Below are 17,115 nucleotides of genomic sequence, written 5' to 3' on the forward strand. Positions count from 1 at the left end.
AAAAAAGCCGTAACACCTTGAGCATTTTTGAGTTATGCCACTCTCTGAGTAAATGAGTGATATGTATTAATCTGTATAAACCTATATCAATCTCAAATCTTTAAGAATTATACATTCCACCATATTCATAACCGGAAATAGTACCTTAGTTGAATAATATAATTTATTGTTCCTATGCCAATACTTCTAAGGTAGACAGAATTATAAATGCACAATTCCCGGGTACAATGCTGCGGAAAAATTAAAAGATAATTTATTATGGAATTTTATAAAGCTTTAATATTTTATTTACTTCTTTGAATATTTTAAATACTGTTTAACATTTTCTAAATTATACATTGAAAATAAAGACATTAACAATTAAAATAAAAATAATAGTAATAAGTACAACAAATAGATTTCATTACAATTAATATCTATAGTAATTTGGTTTGAATGGTCCAGACTTGTTAAGACCCAAATATTTGGCTTGTTCATCGGTCAGTTCCGTTAGATGGGCATCAAATGTGGGCAAATGCAAACTGGCCACATATTCATCTACACAAAAAAAAAATATTTCATTATTTGTATTTGTGAAATGAATAAATGTTCTCATAATCTTACCCATTTTCTTTGGCAACAGATAAACATCGTTCTTGTAACGTCCTGGTATGGCGTTGTAGAGTTCAATCAATGCTAATGCTTGAGTGGAAGCTGTTATGGATACAACAAATGAGGGAATCGTTGAGCATGACATGTTTACCAATCTTCCCTCGGCCAGCAAAATGATCATTCTGCCATCAGGCCAAATAATGTGATCAACTTGGGAGCGCACACGTTCCCACGTCAGTTCGGGAGTATGTAGACTATTCTGTAATATTTTAAAGAAAAACATTGGTTGAATAGAATAAGAATTCATCGCGTTTTCAAAGTTGGACCAACAATTATTATTAGAAAACATTGAATATTGAAGAGTTTATGAAAATAAAAGGAACGTGTATTGGCGTTTTGGAAGTAGTTTCCCCTGCAAACATCAACCTGATTGATATTTCATAGGAAGATCCGGCAAAGATTCCGTAAAGGTAAGTATTTAACCCTTAAATGAGATTGTAAGTATTACATGCAGCGTGAGATGAAAAAAATGCAACCATTTATTTCTAAGCCACTCGTCCGACAGCTGTTAAAATTATTTCAGTGACAGCTCATTATATTTTTTTACAAGCGTACAAAAGCATTTTGGTGGGAATTTTCCGGAAAAAAAAAGTTATTCGTGATGGAATTCAAGCGTGAAAGTGTGATTTCTTTATATTTGGCTGGAAAACCACAAGTGGCTATCGTTAGAGTACTCCAGCATTTAAATTTGAATAAATCTTTTGTGTCTCGTACCATCGCTCGTTACCGTGATACTGATAGCGTAGCCCGAATTAGTTCAAAATGTAAAGAAGCGACTTGATCGAAACCCGCGTCGCAGTGGCCGAAAAATGGCTCGTGAGCTGAACATATCGCAAAATTCTATTCGGCAAATATTGAAAAATGAGCTCGGGGTAAAGCCATTGAAATTCCAATTAGTGCAAGAACTTACACTGCGACAGAAAGAAAATAGACTCAAAAAAGCTAAAGAGTTGCTTCGCTTGGCCGAAAATTGTGAACTGCCGAATTTGGTTTTCTCCAATGAAGTTTGTAAACAAACAAAACGACTGGTTTACTTGCCGAAGAGGTCAGCTGAAAATATGCAACTTTGGTAGGCCACCAGAACTCAAGCGACGGCCATGGTGATGGTGTGGCCCCCATAATAGCCGATGTTCGCTCTTCGCTCATACTAATCGACCGTGGCATCAGAATAAATGCCGAATATTATCACGAAAATATTCTGTATTAAAGCTGTGGGCAAGCAAACTTTTTTGCCGCAGACCTTGGACATTCAAACAGGACTCAGCACCATTGCACTCAGCACGCGCCAACCAAGAATGGTTACAAAATGAGGTTCCTCGCTCCATTTGCAGCGCACAATGGCTACGAAAATCTCCGGATACCAATCTGTTGTGTCTGGAATATTTTGGAAAGCAAGGTTGACACTAAAAAATACCAAAGTGTCGATCACATCAAGCAAGCGCTTCGCCGGGAATGGGCCAAAATACCGCAGAGCAACATTCGGGCAACATTTGACGGTTTCATTGGCCGTTTGAAGACCATAATTCGTGTCAAAGGTAACCAATTCGAACAAATCTAAACTTATTTTAAAATTTGATGCTATTTTCGACATTTTTTGCTCTCTTCAATAAAATTTAAAAAAAGTGAAAATTATGGAATTTGGTTTTGTTGCAGTTTTTTTATCCCACCCTGTATTTCTGACTTTTGCGTTAATATTCAAGCCTTTTTATTTTCCGAGACTGTTGGCAAGCAATTTTGACATGTATTTTAAACTCCTATAAACACGTTTAAAGTGGCATTTAACGCCACATTTGACCTCGCTTGTGGGTTTAAATTGAATATCAAAATATTCTCGTATTATGTGAGGTTTTATATCCCGAAGCAAAAATTTCGAAACGACGATACACGAATCTTTTTTTCCTCTATTATAGACAATGGTTCTTCTCTTCTTTTTTTTTAGAATTGATCTTAAAGTATAGTTTAGACTTACCACATCGATTTCCGAATTTGAATGTCCCATGTTGCAAACGATACATCCATTTTTCATACGATTCATATGTTCGCGAGTAACAATGTTCTTATTTCCCGTCGCTGTCACAACTATATCCACATTGCGAATGACCTCATTCAGGGTGACTACACGATGACCATCCATGCTGAAATAAAATTTAAAATACAAGACAGGTTTCAAAAAGTATGTCCAAAAAATATTTTTTGAATTTCTTCATTCAATAATCCTTAGCTCAATATTCATAATTCTATTAACCCTTTTTTAACTTACCTGGCTTGCAGAGCACAAATAGGATCAATTTCCGTCACATAAACAATACATCCTTGAGCTTTGAGACTCTTGGCACACCCCTTTCCAACATCGCCATAACCACAGACCACAACTTGTTTTCCGCCAAACATAATATCGGTTGAACGTTTTAAGCTGCAATTTAAAGGAACCCAACCAAGTTATTTATTTGAAAATCGAGATGACTTCAGAAACTCCTACCTATCCAATATGGAGTCCTGAACACAATAAAAGTTATCGAATTTCATCTTTGTCACCGAATCATTAACATTAATAGCAGGTACTGTTAGCTTGCCATTCTTGGACATGTGATAGAGACGATGGACTCCGGTTAAACTTTCTTCCACAATACCCTTGATTCCCTTGAAAATTTCGGGATACTTTTTCCACATTAGATGGGTGGCATCGCCACCATCATCCAAAATCATATTGGGTGCCCAGCCAGGGGCATTAATACACTTGTCTAAACACCACCAGAAATCTTCCTCGGTTTCTCCACGCCAAGCAAATACTGGAATGCCAGCTTCGGCCAAGGCAGCGGCAACAGCGTTCTACGAAAAATATATTTTAGTTTGTAAATTTTAAAAAAATATATTTCCCTTCCATACCTGTGTTGAATAAATATTACAAGAAGCCCAACGCACTGAGGCTCCCAGCTCAATGAGACCCTCCACCATCACCGCCGTCTGAGCGTTGATGTGAGTGCAGCACACAATATTGGCATTTCTTAGTGGTTTATCTTCGCGCGCTCTCTTCCTCAAAGTCATAATGCCAGGCATTTCTTGTTCGGCAATTTCAATTTCCCGACGGCCAAAGCCATGTTGACTAAGGACATTCTTAACACAAAAATCGGTAAATCCTTTGGTATTACGTTGTTTCTTTTCGCGTGGCGAAATTACGGTATCTTCATCCGAACTGGCAGTGAAGCAAGCTGTAGTGAAACACATAAGAAAAGGGGAAATATTTATTATTATTAATATAAGATAAATAAACGAATTAATTTTACCAGAGCTAAAAGAGCAAGTTGAAGCTGCAGATGAACGCCTACGAGTGCGACTGGCTAATTTCAGAGCTTCGGGTTGCACAGCCTCTTGCTGCAAATAAACACAAAGATATTAAAAATAATAATGAAGTTAATAATTTTTAAAATAAGTAAAAAAAGTTGCTCATCCAAGTAGAATGTCTTGAATGAAATGAAGTAGGTTGATAAAATTTTACTCAAATGTGTATTTGGTATTGAAAATGGGTCATGTTGGTCCACGTCTTTGTATAGCCCCCATATAATGGTACCTCCCGATATTCGTTATTTTGATGATTTTTGTGACATTATTCACCGAAAGTTTTTCAAATTTGATGTTTGAAGTTCGTAATGGATACTACAGCCTATGACAAAAATCGTCTGTGCAGGTCCACGTCTTTGTATAGCCCCCATAATACCGTACCTCCTGATATTCGTTATTTTGATGATTTTAGCGACATTATTCACCGGAAGTGTTTCAAATTTGGTGTTTGAAGTTCGTAATGGATACTACAGCCTGTGACAGAAAATCGTCTGTGCAGGTCCACGTCTTTGTATAGCCCCATATAACGGTACCTCCCGATATTCGTTATTTTGACGATTTTAGCGACATTATTCACCGGAAGTTTTTCAAATTTGGTGTTTGAAGTTCGTAATGGATACTACAGCCTATGACAGAAAATCGTCTGTGCAGGTCCACGTCTTTGTATAGCCCCAATACCTCCTGATATTTTGTATTTTGATGATTTTAGCGACATTATTCACTGAAATAGTTTCAAATTTCGTATTTGAAGTTCGTAATAGATACTACAATCTATTACAGACAATTGTCTGTGCAGTTACACGTCTTCCTATAGCACACATATAACGGTACCTCCTGATATTCAGTATTTTGATGATTTTAGCTGCATTATTCACCGATTTTTTTCAAGTATCGAATTTGAATATTCCAATGGCTTATGACAAAAGTTACCTATGCAAGTCCATGTCGTCGTATAGACCCTAATATAACGGCTTCCTTCGGTCTTCTTATGATTTTAACAGAATTTGTATCAAAGTTCAAGTTTTGAAAATTGCCAAATTCGTTCCAAATGGTGGAGGGTATTCAAAGATCGGCCCGGCCGAACTTACAGCTTTTTTACTTGTTTGATATAGAATGTGCTTATATGCGTGGTCTACTATATAAAAATTTACATATTTGCCTAATACGGCCGTACGAAAGATTTTACCATAGTGAAGAAGGTGTGTATTTATTTTACAGTACGTCGGACAGGCTTTTTGCAGACACACTTATTATGAGAACAACTTTTAAATGTCAAATAAAATAAATTAATATATTATTGAAAATATTCCCTGCCAAAATAATTTCTTGGATTTTAGGGTGGAAAAATAAATGAACCGTGATCAATCAATGAATCAACAGTTGCTGATATTATTTTCCAAAATGAATTGCCTTTCATGGAGGACATTCTGAATCGTTCAAGTATGCGTAAGGGACAAGGGCTGAACTATAAACCGGGTGAGTCAAAATATCCCATCCACTGTTTTCAAAATAGTTTCTTAACTTTCTTGCGGTCAGTAGTTGTAATAATGGAAAATTGCTCTATTCTAATGGTCTGTAATCCTGAACATTTCCTTGACACCGGCAGCGTACTTCAAACTTTTTCGCTTGGGGGAAACTAGTATCAATACGATAAAAAAGGTAAAATAAAATTAAGTTCGGCCGGGCCGAGCTTTCAGTACACCCCACCATTAGATAAAGAGAAGAAAATGTATGGTTATGTGGGGGCTATAGGAAAACCTATACCTATATTGGACATATACATATGAGGTTCTACCACTGGATCTGAAACTTTTTACGAACTACAAACACCAGATAATTTCGTTAGAAAGTGTGGCTTAAACGTCAAAGTACAATTATTTTGGTGCTATAGTAAAACGTGGACCTGCACAAACTATGTTCAGTTACCAGAGGTAGAACTCGTTACAAATTCCCAATACCAAATTTAAAACAGTTCAGTGGAAGTATGTGACTAAAGTCATGAAAATACTAAATATCGGGAGGTACCGTGATGGGGGCTATACGAAAACGTGGACCGATATATCTCATTTTTGATACCAACATCCTAGACATAATATAAAATATTGTGCCAAATTTCAAAGCTCTACGTCAAAAAATGAGACGTCAAAAAATGCAAAAAAATCGCGATTACAACAGACAGGCGGAATCGACTTAGAATTGTATGTTCATCTTGATTATATACACGAACATTATAAACTGAATGACAATTCAATGTTTTGACTTTTTAAGACGATCAGGCAGAATTTAGGCCACCCAAAAGTTTGGTTCATAAATTGTCCTCAATTTATGTGGTTTCCAAATCCCCTGTTTTTGAATAAACCCGAATGGCTTAAATATTTAGGAATAACTATTTGTATGGCTACTAGAAATATTACTTGTATCTTGTCTCAGCCTCTTATATTGATATCAAGTATGTCTGATGAGCCGCTTAACCAACGTCGAAACGCATCGTATAGTGGTGAGTGTCTGATTTTCCTTTTCACTGCAAATTTCAGCTCGTCTCGAAGGAGAAACAAATACATAAATTATAAACATAAAAATAAAAAATAAAACTCAAAAATAAATTGCTCTGGGTTTTAAATATAAAATTTACCATAATTTATGATATATTTTTTATGAGACTCATGGCCTACATAAGGTCGACCAGTAAGCCCATCTGTCAATTGAGTTTGCCGTTAAAAGGCATATAGTGATTTCAAATTCAATCGGAGTCCAATCACAATAGTGCAAAAACTATTAAATTCATTGTCATATCGTTGTCAAAAGTATTCATCCTGGCCGATCTTATGTGGGCCTTGTTGAGACTCATAATGAAATTTGATAAATGTAGAATATTTTTTCTTTTGATGAGTTTATCCGGATGGACATTTTTACGTATAATGCATAGCGACCATACAATGGTATTTTTATAGCAATTTCTACATTTTTTCAAAGGAACTATTAAAAATCACGTTTATAATGGGTTGGTGAACTCAAGCAAGGTTCATAAAAGGTTGATTTCCGTTTGAATTGAAGCCTCAATTTTCAGATTTTAATTTGCTTCACAATGTTGTGTAGGGTTTTAAGAAAATTTTATTACTTTTCCCATTTATTAAAAAAAAATAAAATTTGGAGTTCTTCCAAAATTTTTTATACATATAAATCTTTAACCAACTCAGATTAAGGGGTATGTGCACTCGTTTTTGTCTTGTTCCTAAGATAATGATTTCATTTCATCTACTCTACACATAATTCAAATGGAAAATTTCATCGCTTCAATTTCCGATAATGTTTCCACTTCTAAGAATGGGGATAGTGTTGTTAAAAGCAATTATCGTTGTACGAAATAAGGTATTTATTTTTCAAAATGTCCAAACCCAATGCGAATGTCTTCAGTTATGAGTAAATTACTGTAATTAGCAAGTTTGGGCTAGAAAATATTCCTTTTGGATTTTCACATATCTCAGTTTTTCTCCACTCGACCTTAGATGATGAGTAACAAAAATTTCCTAGAGCATAAATAAATTCTCTCTCTCTCTCTCTCTCTCGCTCTCACTGGCTCTCTATAACATTAAATCACAATTGAAATCACTTAAAAGAAATTCTGTATTTATTGGTTTATGACAACATTATCTGCTAAAAGCAATTCAGCAAAAAAAAATCTAGTTTCGATCCAGTTCGCACACCTCATCATCCATTTCACAATTAACAATTAACCATAAATTAATTAACACAGATCGGCTAATGGGTTTGTGTCATGTTTTGATTACAAACGGACAAAATTTCAATTGAACTATTCCACGGATAGGCCAGTGGGTTCTTTGAAATACGAAAATTCCATAGTTATCACGTGCGCACACATTGGACTGATATAAATAGATTGAATGATAGAAACTCTTCAATAGGTGTGCTTTCGTATTTCACCCCTCAATAATCTATTTAATAAATATATTTTGAAGTATTACTGTCGACGTAGTGTCCGTAGAAAATTATCTAATATTTGGTACCATTATTAATGTTCGACTTTAAGATTTAGTGCGAAGATTACACATTGATAGTTGATATCTGTATAATGGAAAAATGTTTGTGTCTGTATGTACGTAATTGATATTTTGTTTTCAAAAATTGAAACTGACGAAAATGGATATGACGAATGTTGTTAGTAAATAATTGATTATTTTCTATTTTATATTGTCGCTCCTAAGTAAAATTGGGTAAATTTTTAATATAAGTTTGAAGTTTGATTCTAAAAGAAAATCCTGTTAAAATGCTGGGTATTAGTCCATTTCTTGAAAAAAGTTGTTTGAATCCTCATATTTGGGAAGCTACCGTTATGTGGGCCGATGTTCTAAAAAATGTTTTAGTTATATGAATACGGTGTCCGTCCGTCTGCCTGACTGGTACCAAATTTGGAACTTTGGAATATTACTTTGAATTCGGACATGGGAAATATCGTTCCACCAAGAATTTGATTGTCTTCATGATTCGGATATCCGAATATTTCTACCAACTTTAGGTCTGGTATGAAGATAGGATAGTACGGACGTCAATGTGTCGAAATTTTGAATGAGTAAAGCCCTTGTAACATATACATTTTAGTACTTAAAGAAGTAAAATGTTTATACCCTACACCATATATAGTATGGGGGTATATTAATTTTGTCATTACGTTTGTAACTTATCGAAATAATAATTTTAGACCTAACAAAGTGTATATATTCTTGATCAGCGTTAAATTCTATGGCTATTTAACCCCGTCCGTCCGTCCGTCCCTTCGTCTGTTGTAATCACGATAGAGTCAAAACGAATAAAGATAGAAAGCTAACATTTTGCACAGATCTGCATTTTGTGTGCAGGCAGGTCATGAACTATATCGGCCAACGATATCGCATGGCCCCCATATAACTGTACACCCCCCCCCCCCCACGATATTCAATACCACCCGATTTTAAGTATTTTGATGATTGTAGCCAATTTTTCAATTGAATTGCCTGAAAATGCACACAAGGAGTTCCTTCTAAGTACTTAAGCCCTGAAGAGTATTATCGATATCGTAAAGCCGGTATTTTGACAATTTTAGCCACATTTTGACCGGAATTGTTTCAAATTTCGTATTTAAGATTTGAAGCTCATAATAAGTACTAGAACCTACGCCAGAAAGTTGTATATGCAGGTCCACGTCTTCATAAAGCCTACATACAGGGTGAGATAAAAAACTGCAACAAAGTCAAACACCCATATTTTTACATTTTTTTAAATGTAATTGAATAAAAGCAAAACATTTCAAAGCATCCGATTTTAGAATAAGTTCCGATTTGTTCGAATTGGTCACCTTTGGCTCGAATTATGTCCAATGTTGCTCTGCGGTATTTTGGTTCACTCCAGGCGAAGCGCTTGCTTGAGGTAATCAACACTTTGGTATTTTTTAGTGCCAACCTTGCTTTCCAAAATACTCCAGACACAATAGTACAACGAATTTGTATCTGGAGATATTGGTGGCCATTGTGCGCTAGAAATGAGCGAGGAACCTCATTTTGTAACCATTCTTGAATGCGATGGTGCTGAGTCCTGTTGGAATGTCCAAGGTCTGCGGCTAAAATGTTTGCGTGCCCAAGGGTTTAATACACCCTCCAGAATATTTTCGCGATAATATTCGACATTTATTCTGATGCCACGCCCGATTAATACGAGCGGAGAGCGACCATCGGCTGTTATGGGCGACGGCACGAGACACAAAAGATTTATTCTCATTTAAATGCTGGAGGCGAGATGCTTTGAGATGAGATGGACATATTTTGAAACAAGAGCAAATGTTAATTTAGCTTAGGAAATCTTAAAGAAATGGATAGATATTGATATTAAAAATATCCATTTTTGGATAATCATTAAAAGAACCGTGTCTAAGTTTCCAAGCACTTTATTGCTCAATTCATCGAGAATGGTAAATTGTCAAAACTTTCACTATTATAACACCCTCTACAACTACTTAGGCAGAAATCCTCTCTCCTTTTATGCAATGGCCATTAATACTTTCAAGTTATTAATTCTATTGTTAAAGGCTTATATGGATGAAATGCCAATTATTGGCTCTTAACGAATGGCAACGTATTTTTATTTCTAAATATGGTCACATCAAACAAACAAAAAAAAAACACAAAACAGAAACAAAAACAGGTCCGATTGAATAAATTCTATGTCAAATTTGACAGGGTAAATAAAATAAATATTCAACATCCATATTAGGAGATCACATGAACAGTCATTTGCATTTTTTATTATCACGTGCATGTATTTTTTGTTTGTTTGTTTAATATTAAAGTTGATTAAATAACAACACGACAGTGAAATACAAACTTTCAAATACAAAATTATTTGAAATTAAAATTCAAAGAAAAATTGATAATTTAACGATGCATGGCTGTTTTAGAAACAATGAGGAGGAGATTCAAAAAAATAAAAACAAAAATAGAACGAATCTTATCTTTCAGCAATTAAATCAGTTCACTAAAAGGTGTTAATTGTTATTAAAAAGACTTGATTATTATTTATAGCACAAATACTTGAAAGTACATTGATAATAGCTGGCAAAAAAGAAGCTAATTCTTGTTAATCTCAAAACTAAATACCCTATTTACAGTCTGATACCCAATTTATCATGACACATGTGGAAATTCACCATGTCAAATTTAGAGAGCACTTGTATCGTCAAACTCTTTTCGATGGTAATCTTTACGTCATTGGCCATCATGAGAACTAGGATTTAGTTTGAAGATTAGAATACTTTGACATAATCCAAATAGATATACATATTTTCTGATTATGTAAGACATATTGACAGCTTCGAGATGTTGAAGCAACATGTATTTGTTTTAAACATAGTGATATTATGTTCTTACAACTGCCCCATTAGTTTTTAAGCTTTGTAAGATCTAATAAGAACAGCAAATGTTCCTAGTTTATTCTCCATATAAACAGCTTTTGAACTGATTGTATAATATCTTTTCATTAATAACTTATTTTACATCGATAAGCCGCTGATCGCAATTTCGTCATGGAAAGTCTATCCTCAGGAGTTTAATAGGTTTTGCACGTCGAAATACATGAATGTATTTCGAACATAACTAATGCTGGTTCAATCAGTCCGACCGTGGCATCAGAACAAATGCCGAATATTAACGCGAAAATATTCTGGAGAGTGTATTAAAGCCTCATTTTGACCGCAGACCGTGGACATTCCAACAGGACTCATCACCATCGCACTCAAGAATGGTTACAAAATGAGGTTCCTCGCTCATTTCCAGCGCACAATGACCACTAAAATCTCCGGATGCCAATCCGTTGGACTATTGTGTCTATAGTATTTTGGAAAGCGAGTTTGGCAATAAACAAATATCAAAGTGTCGATCACCTCAAGCAAGCGCTTCGCCGGGAATGGACCAAAATACCGCAGAGCAACATTCGGGCTGCGTGTGAAGGTTTCATTGGTCGTTTTTTGTTTGGTGTCCATGAGCAATCCACATGCCATCGAAGAACTATTGACGTACTATCGAATGCTATCGATGAGATATCCGTATACTCGTACGATCCATTTTTGGTCTTTCCAGAATCTGAAAAATCTACTACAGGGCATTCTGAATTGACAAAATCGGTCCAGCCTTTCTTGAGATATAAGCATTCATTCTTGAGATATATCACTCTATATCTATTTTTACTATCGACATCTACGTCAAAATTGATCTTTTCGTCTGTTTGTGATTTAGCTGGATTAAAAATATTCGCGGTTTGATGGAAAATGTGACTTTAATTTAACACAGATGTTATGGTCTATTTCATCCACTAAATATTTCCCAATGGCCATCAAAATTTGAAGGCTTCTGCCCAGCCCTAAGCTCTAGCCCCGTGCTAACTTCTTGGTCCATTTCAACCCCTAAATATTATGCCATCATCTCCAGAAGCAATAGGCTTCTATTCTGGGTTTAGCCTCACCTCCATTCTAAATTTCTTGAAGATCGGGCCATAATTGCGACCTGTATAGTGATTACAAATTAACATGGACAGACGGACGGACGGATCGGATAGCAAGATCGACTCAGCTCAGCGAGATAGAAAGATCTATATATACTTTCCTATGTGGGAAACCAATATTGCGAGGTGTTACATAATTTTTGGCCCAATCAAACTTATAATACCCCCAACTCATAGTGTTGTAGGGTATATATACATAACTGTTTGCAAGTAGAACTTCAAATTCAAAATTTGATAGTTCCAAATTGAGTGTCAGAGTATTAATTGTTCCTGTTAAATTATTTAATCAAAATTTATTCAAAGCTTTAGTGGCTCATTTCGGTATACCTTTTAATACACCTACGAATATTTCGTTTATGAAATTCAAGTGACACAATTAATATATATTTTTAGATTGTCTATTTAAAAAATTATTTTCTCACAAAGCTCACAACAAATACTTTCCTAACACTCGAGTGGTAGCTACCAACACTTAAGGAGTCGTTTTTTTTTTCTTGAAATTACATACAACACTTGTTAGTTAAGGTGGTCTTTGACGAAATTTTATTTACCTCATCAACTTGATAAACAGAAGCACTTAATGAATGCTGTTAAGTTTTTTTTAAATAATTATTTTAAAATGTTTTTAAATTGAATGGATGTTGAAAAATGTCGTTTCATATTTACCTTGTCAGAAAAACCCAAGTCACAAATGGGGGTCTCGATATTTCTGTTCATGTTTGTTGTCTTTCAGTTATCACCACCAGTTTTGTATGTCCTACAAGAGTCGAAGAGAGAAAAGAACTGATTTAACAAATGTCGTACATTTAAAACGAAAGCAGAAAAAATGGTGATAATTGCGAAAAATATGTGTTAATTATGTGCGTTAACATACATACACATAGATATTTATTTATGTTCTCAATTTCAAGGTGTCAAATCCGCTAATTCCATTATTATATAATTAAATTATACTTAATGACAAAGTTAAATATTTTTATTTGGAAATTTATTACTCCAGCTGTTTTGTCGGCCATATTTACTTTATAGAACAATTGCCAATAATAAATGTGTTAAATAATTATCTAAGACATTGTCGCACAGTGTCGCAACTTATACCGAACATGAGATAATACCATTGTATATTAAATAAGACCCTAATTATGGTTGACAGTAGCTTCGCAAAAATATATTATTTAAGGAGAAAATTAACTTTTTTAGAATTTCAGTAAAATAAAGTTAATCTTATCTAAAGTGTTGGTGGGGTGAACTTGGTTTAACATTTAACAAGTTTTCTATTTTTAGATGACTGTATTGTCATGCCTTATTTTTTCTAAAAATATTTTTTGTATTTACAAGCCATTTAGATACAAGCACATGATATATATTTTCTGGTTGTTCAAATAATATAACTTTATAGAAACATTTGCTACGCGGCGCCAAGCATTGTATATTTAATAAATGTAGTTTTACTTTTATTTAAGAAATTTTCCATTGAGTTACTAGCAGATAATATAATTTATTGTAGAGAATTTCCCCCTGAGTGCTGGCTACAAACTGATATCCTACCAGGCAAAATATCTAGCAGTTGTGTTTTTAAAAAGTTGGGGGGAATAGAAAAGTTTTGTATTTTTATAATTTAAACGAGTAAAGAAAGGTCAAAAGTTGGGCGTGGCCGATATGATAACCTACATCACTATGCATATTAAGTATAGCTACCCGTAACAAAAAAGCGTTTAATTCGGAATTTATGTGAACTAGATGATATCAACAGTGAACCTTTTTGAAATGCGTATTATAGCTTTACAGCAGTAAGGTACTTTAACGCCAAATCGTATAAAATATATGCACATATGTGACCTATAGCTATATCTTAACCGATTTTCACCAAATTTGAAGAAATTACTTCTAGGCAAAATTCCAAAATCTAATGTGCCGTATGTGCCAAAATCCACTCCATTAAGGCTGATATTTACCATTTGATGCACAATAAGTATTAAATTGGATAAAAATATATATGAATCTGAATATATATCCAAATCTGAACCGATCTTGATCAAATTTGGCTAGTTATTTGTGGGGTGTATCTGATATCTGGTTCAAAATACCATTGCACAGTGGTCGCTGCCATTGGCCAAAATTCAAAAAATGAAAATCAGATATTTATTATCAAATGTGTACATATGAACTCTTAAGAGGTTAAACTTTTTAGAAAACATAATAATCTTGGCTTCATTGCAACGGGACACTTCGAAAATAGCATCAAAAAAGAGAGAATGTAGTTAGGTGCTTTTTTCAGTGGGATCAGTGAAAAAGTGGAGTAAAAATAGATCTGTATTACAATATTAAATACATTTTAAAATGACAAATCTTAGTATAATTATTGAAAAGCAAGGTATTGACTTATTTTAGTGCAGTAATTTGTGTGTTTAGTAGTTGTGTATAATATAGACGATGTGAGTGTTCTGAGTTGCCTTTGAGATTAATTTTGAAAATAAAATTGGATTTCAGTTAAAGTTTTAATTGTTTTCCCCCCTGAATCCTCCAATGTGATTTTTTTCACGCCATTAGTAATGGTCCTAAGATTTAAGAAGTGCTAATTTAACTTTCAGATTTTGTCAGATTTGTATGTTATGCCCAATATACTGAAGTGACTTCGCTCCAATTTTGTCAGTTCTATGGTGCTAGTGACATAGAATATGTTTTTGTTGTTTGGGATTGATAAGGATAGAATTGAGGGGTGTTCAATAATGTTGCCTGCATTGTCTTCTGGGTATAATATTAATGTCCAAAAATTTAAGGCCTTTGCACTGAAAACGGCTAAAGAGTTAACAAATAGATATCCATGGCACTATCTTTCACCCACAGCTAATAAAATTTTAATACAGGGTTGCCCATATTCGACGGACCCATCTGGCAACGCCATAATTTTTGACAGAGATGTCACATCGCTTAATGACATACCGCGTTTGAAGCGTCAGTCCAAGCAGATTTTTACCATGAACCAATACACGACACGCGAGCGCTCTGAAATAGTTGGAATTTACAAGAAGTCAATTGTGAAAACTCAACGTGCTTTTAAAACATTAAAAAATGTGAGAAGTGCGCCTTCTAAGAACACCATTAAGCGTTTATACGAAAAATTTTCGACTGGTAAGGCTCTTTCTAATCCGAAGAGGCAATATAAAAGTCGACCAAGGCGATCGGCCGAGAATATCGCTGCCGTACGAGCCAGTGTTGAGAGGTCCCAAAGAACGCCTTTCACAGCAGTTGGGCATGGCTCGGTCCACTTTACAACGGATTATTCGCATTGATTTGCATTTGTTCCCGTACAAAATTCAATTGACGCAAAGAACCTTGCCTGCGGACAAGCCTCGTCGATTGGAATGGTCCCAAAGGTCCGTTTAATATGGGCAACCCGGGATTTGTTTAAAAAATACTTCTATTCTTGAAGGTACCTTTACAGAGGGACTCTACCTGAAGACGGACCGTTCCAAATAATTTTCAAAAAGACTATTTTTTAGCTCTTTAGAACGTAAAATGTCAAATAACAGAACAATCTAGTGACAAATATTAGGCAAATAACCCTTATTCGGGAGGTACGTTATAAGGGGACCATGCCAAAACATGCATCGACCATATCCATTTTGTCACATTTTTAATTTTTATCCCATCAATGTACCATAACCAAAGAATCATATTGATATCTGCACTGAAAGTATTTTTGACCGCTGTTTCCATACGACCTCGACCACTGTGCATTGTAGTGAAGAGCATGTTACAAATGTGAGGGACGTTAACCCCAAATCAGGTGAAACATATATATGGAGAATTCGAAGTGCTTACTTCTGAGCTAAATTCGATCGGATGTGCCGAAATCTATCCTATTTGGAGAAATACTATACATATTGCGCACAATTAAATTGGACGAAAATATATATGGAAGCTACATGTAAACCGATAATCACAAAAATTGCCAGACATACTTTTGGACTGATCCCTGGCCGAGTGTGCTAATTTCATTTAATTCGGACTGATATTACGCATTTGGTGCACAGTAATTATGAAATCAGACGACACTATATATGGAGCTATATCCAAATCTGATCCGATTATCACTAAGTTTAATAGAATTCGTTCTGGGCCAAACAAATGAGTTGTGGAAAATTTTATCTCAGTCCGACAATGAATGCGACCTGCACTTTGATTACAAAAAGACATAGACAGACAGATAAAGGGACGGACATGCATAAATCGACTCAGAAAGTAATTCTATAAAGATCATCAAAAAAAAAGTCGGAAAATACCGCTCAAATGAAAACCGTTATATGAGGGGCTATACGATGACTTAGTAATTTATGTCATAGGCTGTAGCAACGGGTTCGAACTATATATACGAAATTTGAAACAATTCCGATCAATAATGTCGCAAAAATCATGGGGGTAGCGTTATATGGGCGCTATACTAAAACTTGGACTTATTTAGACAATTCTCTTCTGGGGGTAATGTACTCAGAAGGGACCCCTTGTGTGGATTTTAAGACAATTCCATTCAAAACATGTTGCTGAAATCGTGGTCCTATATAGACAACTCTCTTTCAGAGGGTAAAGTACTCACAAATAACTACTTGTATAGAATTTCGCAGAATTATATAAAAAATGTGGCTTAAATCGTCAAAATACCGAATATCGGGAGGTACCGTTATATAGGGGCTATACGATATCGTGTTCCTGCATAGACAATTCTCTTCCAGAGGGTAAATTACTTAAGTAAAAAATTCCTTGTGTAGAATTTCAGACCATTTCATTGAAAAATGTGGCTAAAATCATCAAAGTCAAAGTCAGATCTGTGCAAAATGTTTCTTAAAATCATAATTTGTTTCGACTGTAGCGTGATTACAACAGGCGGACAGACGAACGGACGAACAGGGCTAAATAGTCTTAGGATTCTAAGCTGATAAGAATATATGTACTTTATTGGGTCTAAAATTATTATTTCGATGAGTTACAAACGGAATGACAAACTTAATATACCCTCCATACAATGCATACTATGTATTTTGGTGGAGGGCATAAAAGTGTTAGGGAGAACTAAGCATAATG

At 34.9% G+C, this 17,115-nt stretch overlaps 1 protein-coding gene across 1 annotated transcript in view; it reads right to left on the minus strand.

Annotated features, from left to right (window-relative positions):
* Positions 1–301: 301 nt before the first annotated feature.
* Positions 302–17,115, minus strand: part of LOC101890828 (adenosylhomocysteinase-like 2) — a 32,188-nt gene continuing 15,374 nt past the window's right edge. The window contains exons 2-9 of the mRNA XM_005182017.4: positions 12,700–12,790; positions 3,936–4,023; positions 3,538–3,860; positions 3,131–3,480; positions 2,912–3,064; positions 2,621–2,786; positions 604–850; positions 302–537 (exon numbers count right to left, since the gene is read on the minus strand). Coding sequence (XP_005182074.1) covers positions 410–537; positions 604–850; positions 2,621–2,786; positions 2,912–3,064; positions 3,131–3,480; positions 3,538–3,860; positions 3,936–4,023; positions 12,700–12,750 — 1,506 coding nt within the window. The 5' untranslated portion in view covers positions 12,751–12,790 and the 3' untranslated portion in view covers positions 302–409. The remainder of the gene's footprint in view (positions 538–603; positions 851–2,620; positions 2,787–2,911; positions 3,065–3,130; positions 3,481–3,537; positions 3,861–3,935; positions 4,024–12,699; positions 12,791–17,115) is intronic.

The sequence above is a fragment of the Musca domestica genome, unplaced genomic scaffold (assembly GCF_030504385.1).
Source record: "Musca domestica strain aabys unplaced genomic scaffold, Musca_domestica.polishedcontigs.V.1.1 4, whole genome shotgun sequence".
NCBI classification, from domain to species: domain Eukaryota; kingdom Metazoa; phylum Arthropoda; class Insecta; order Diptera; family Muscidae; genus Musca; species Musca domestica.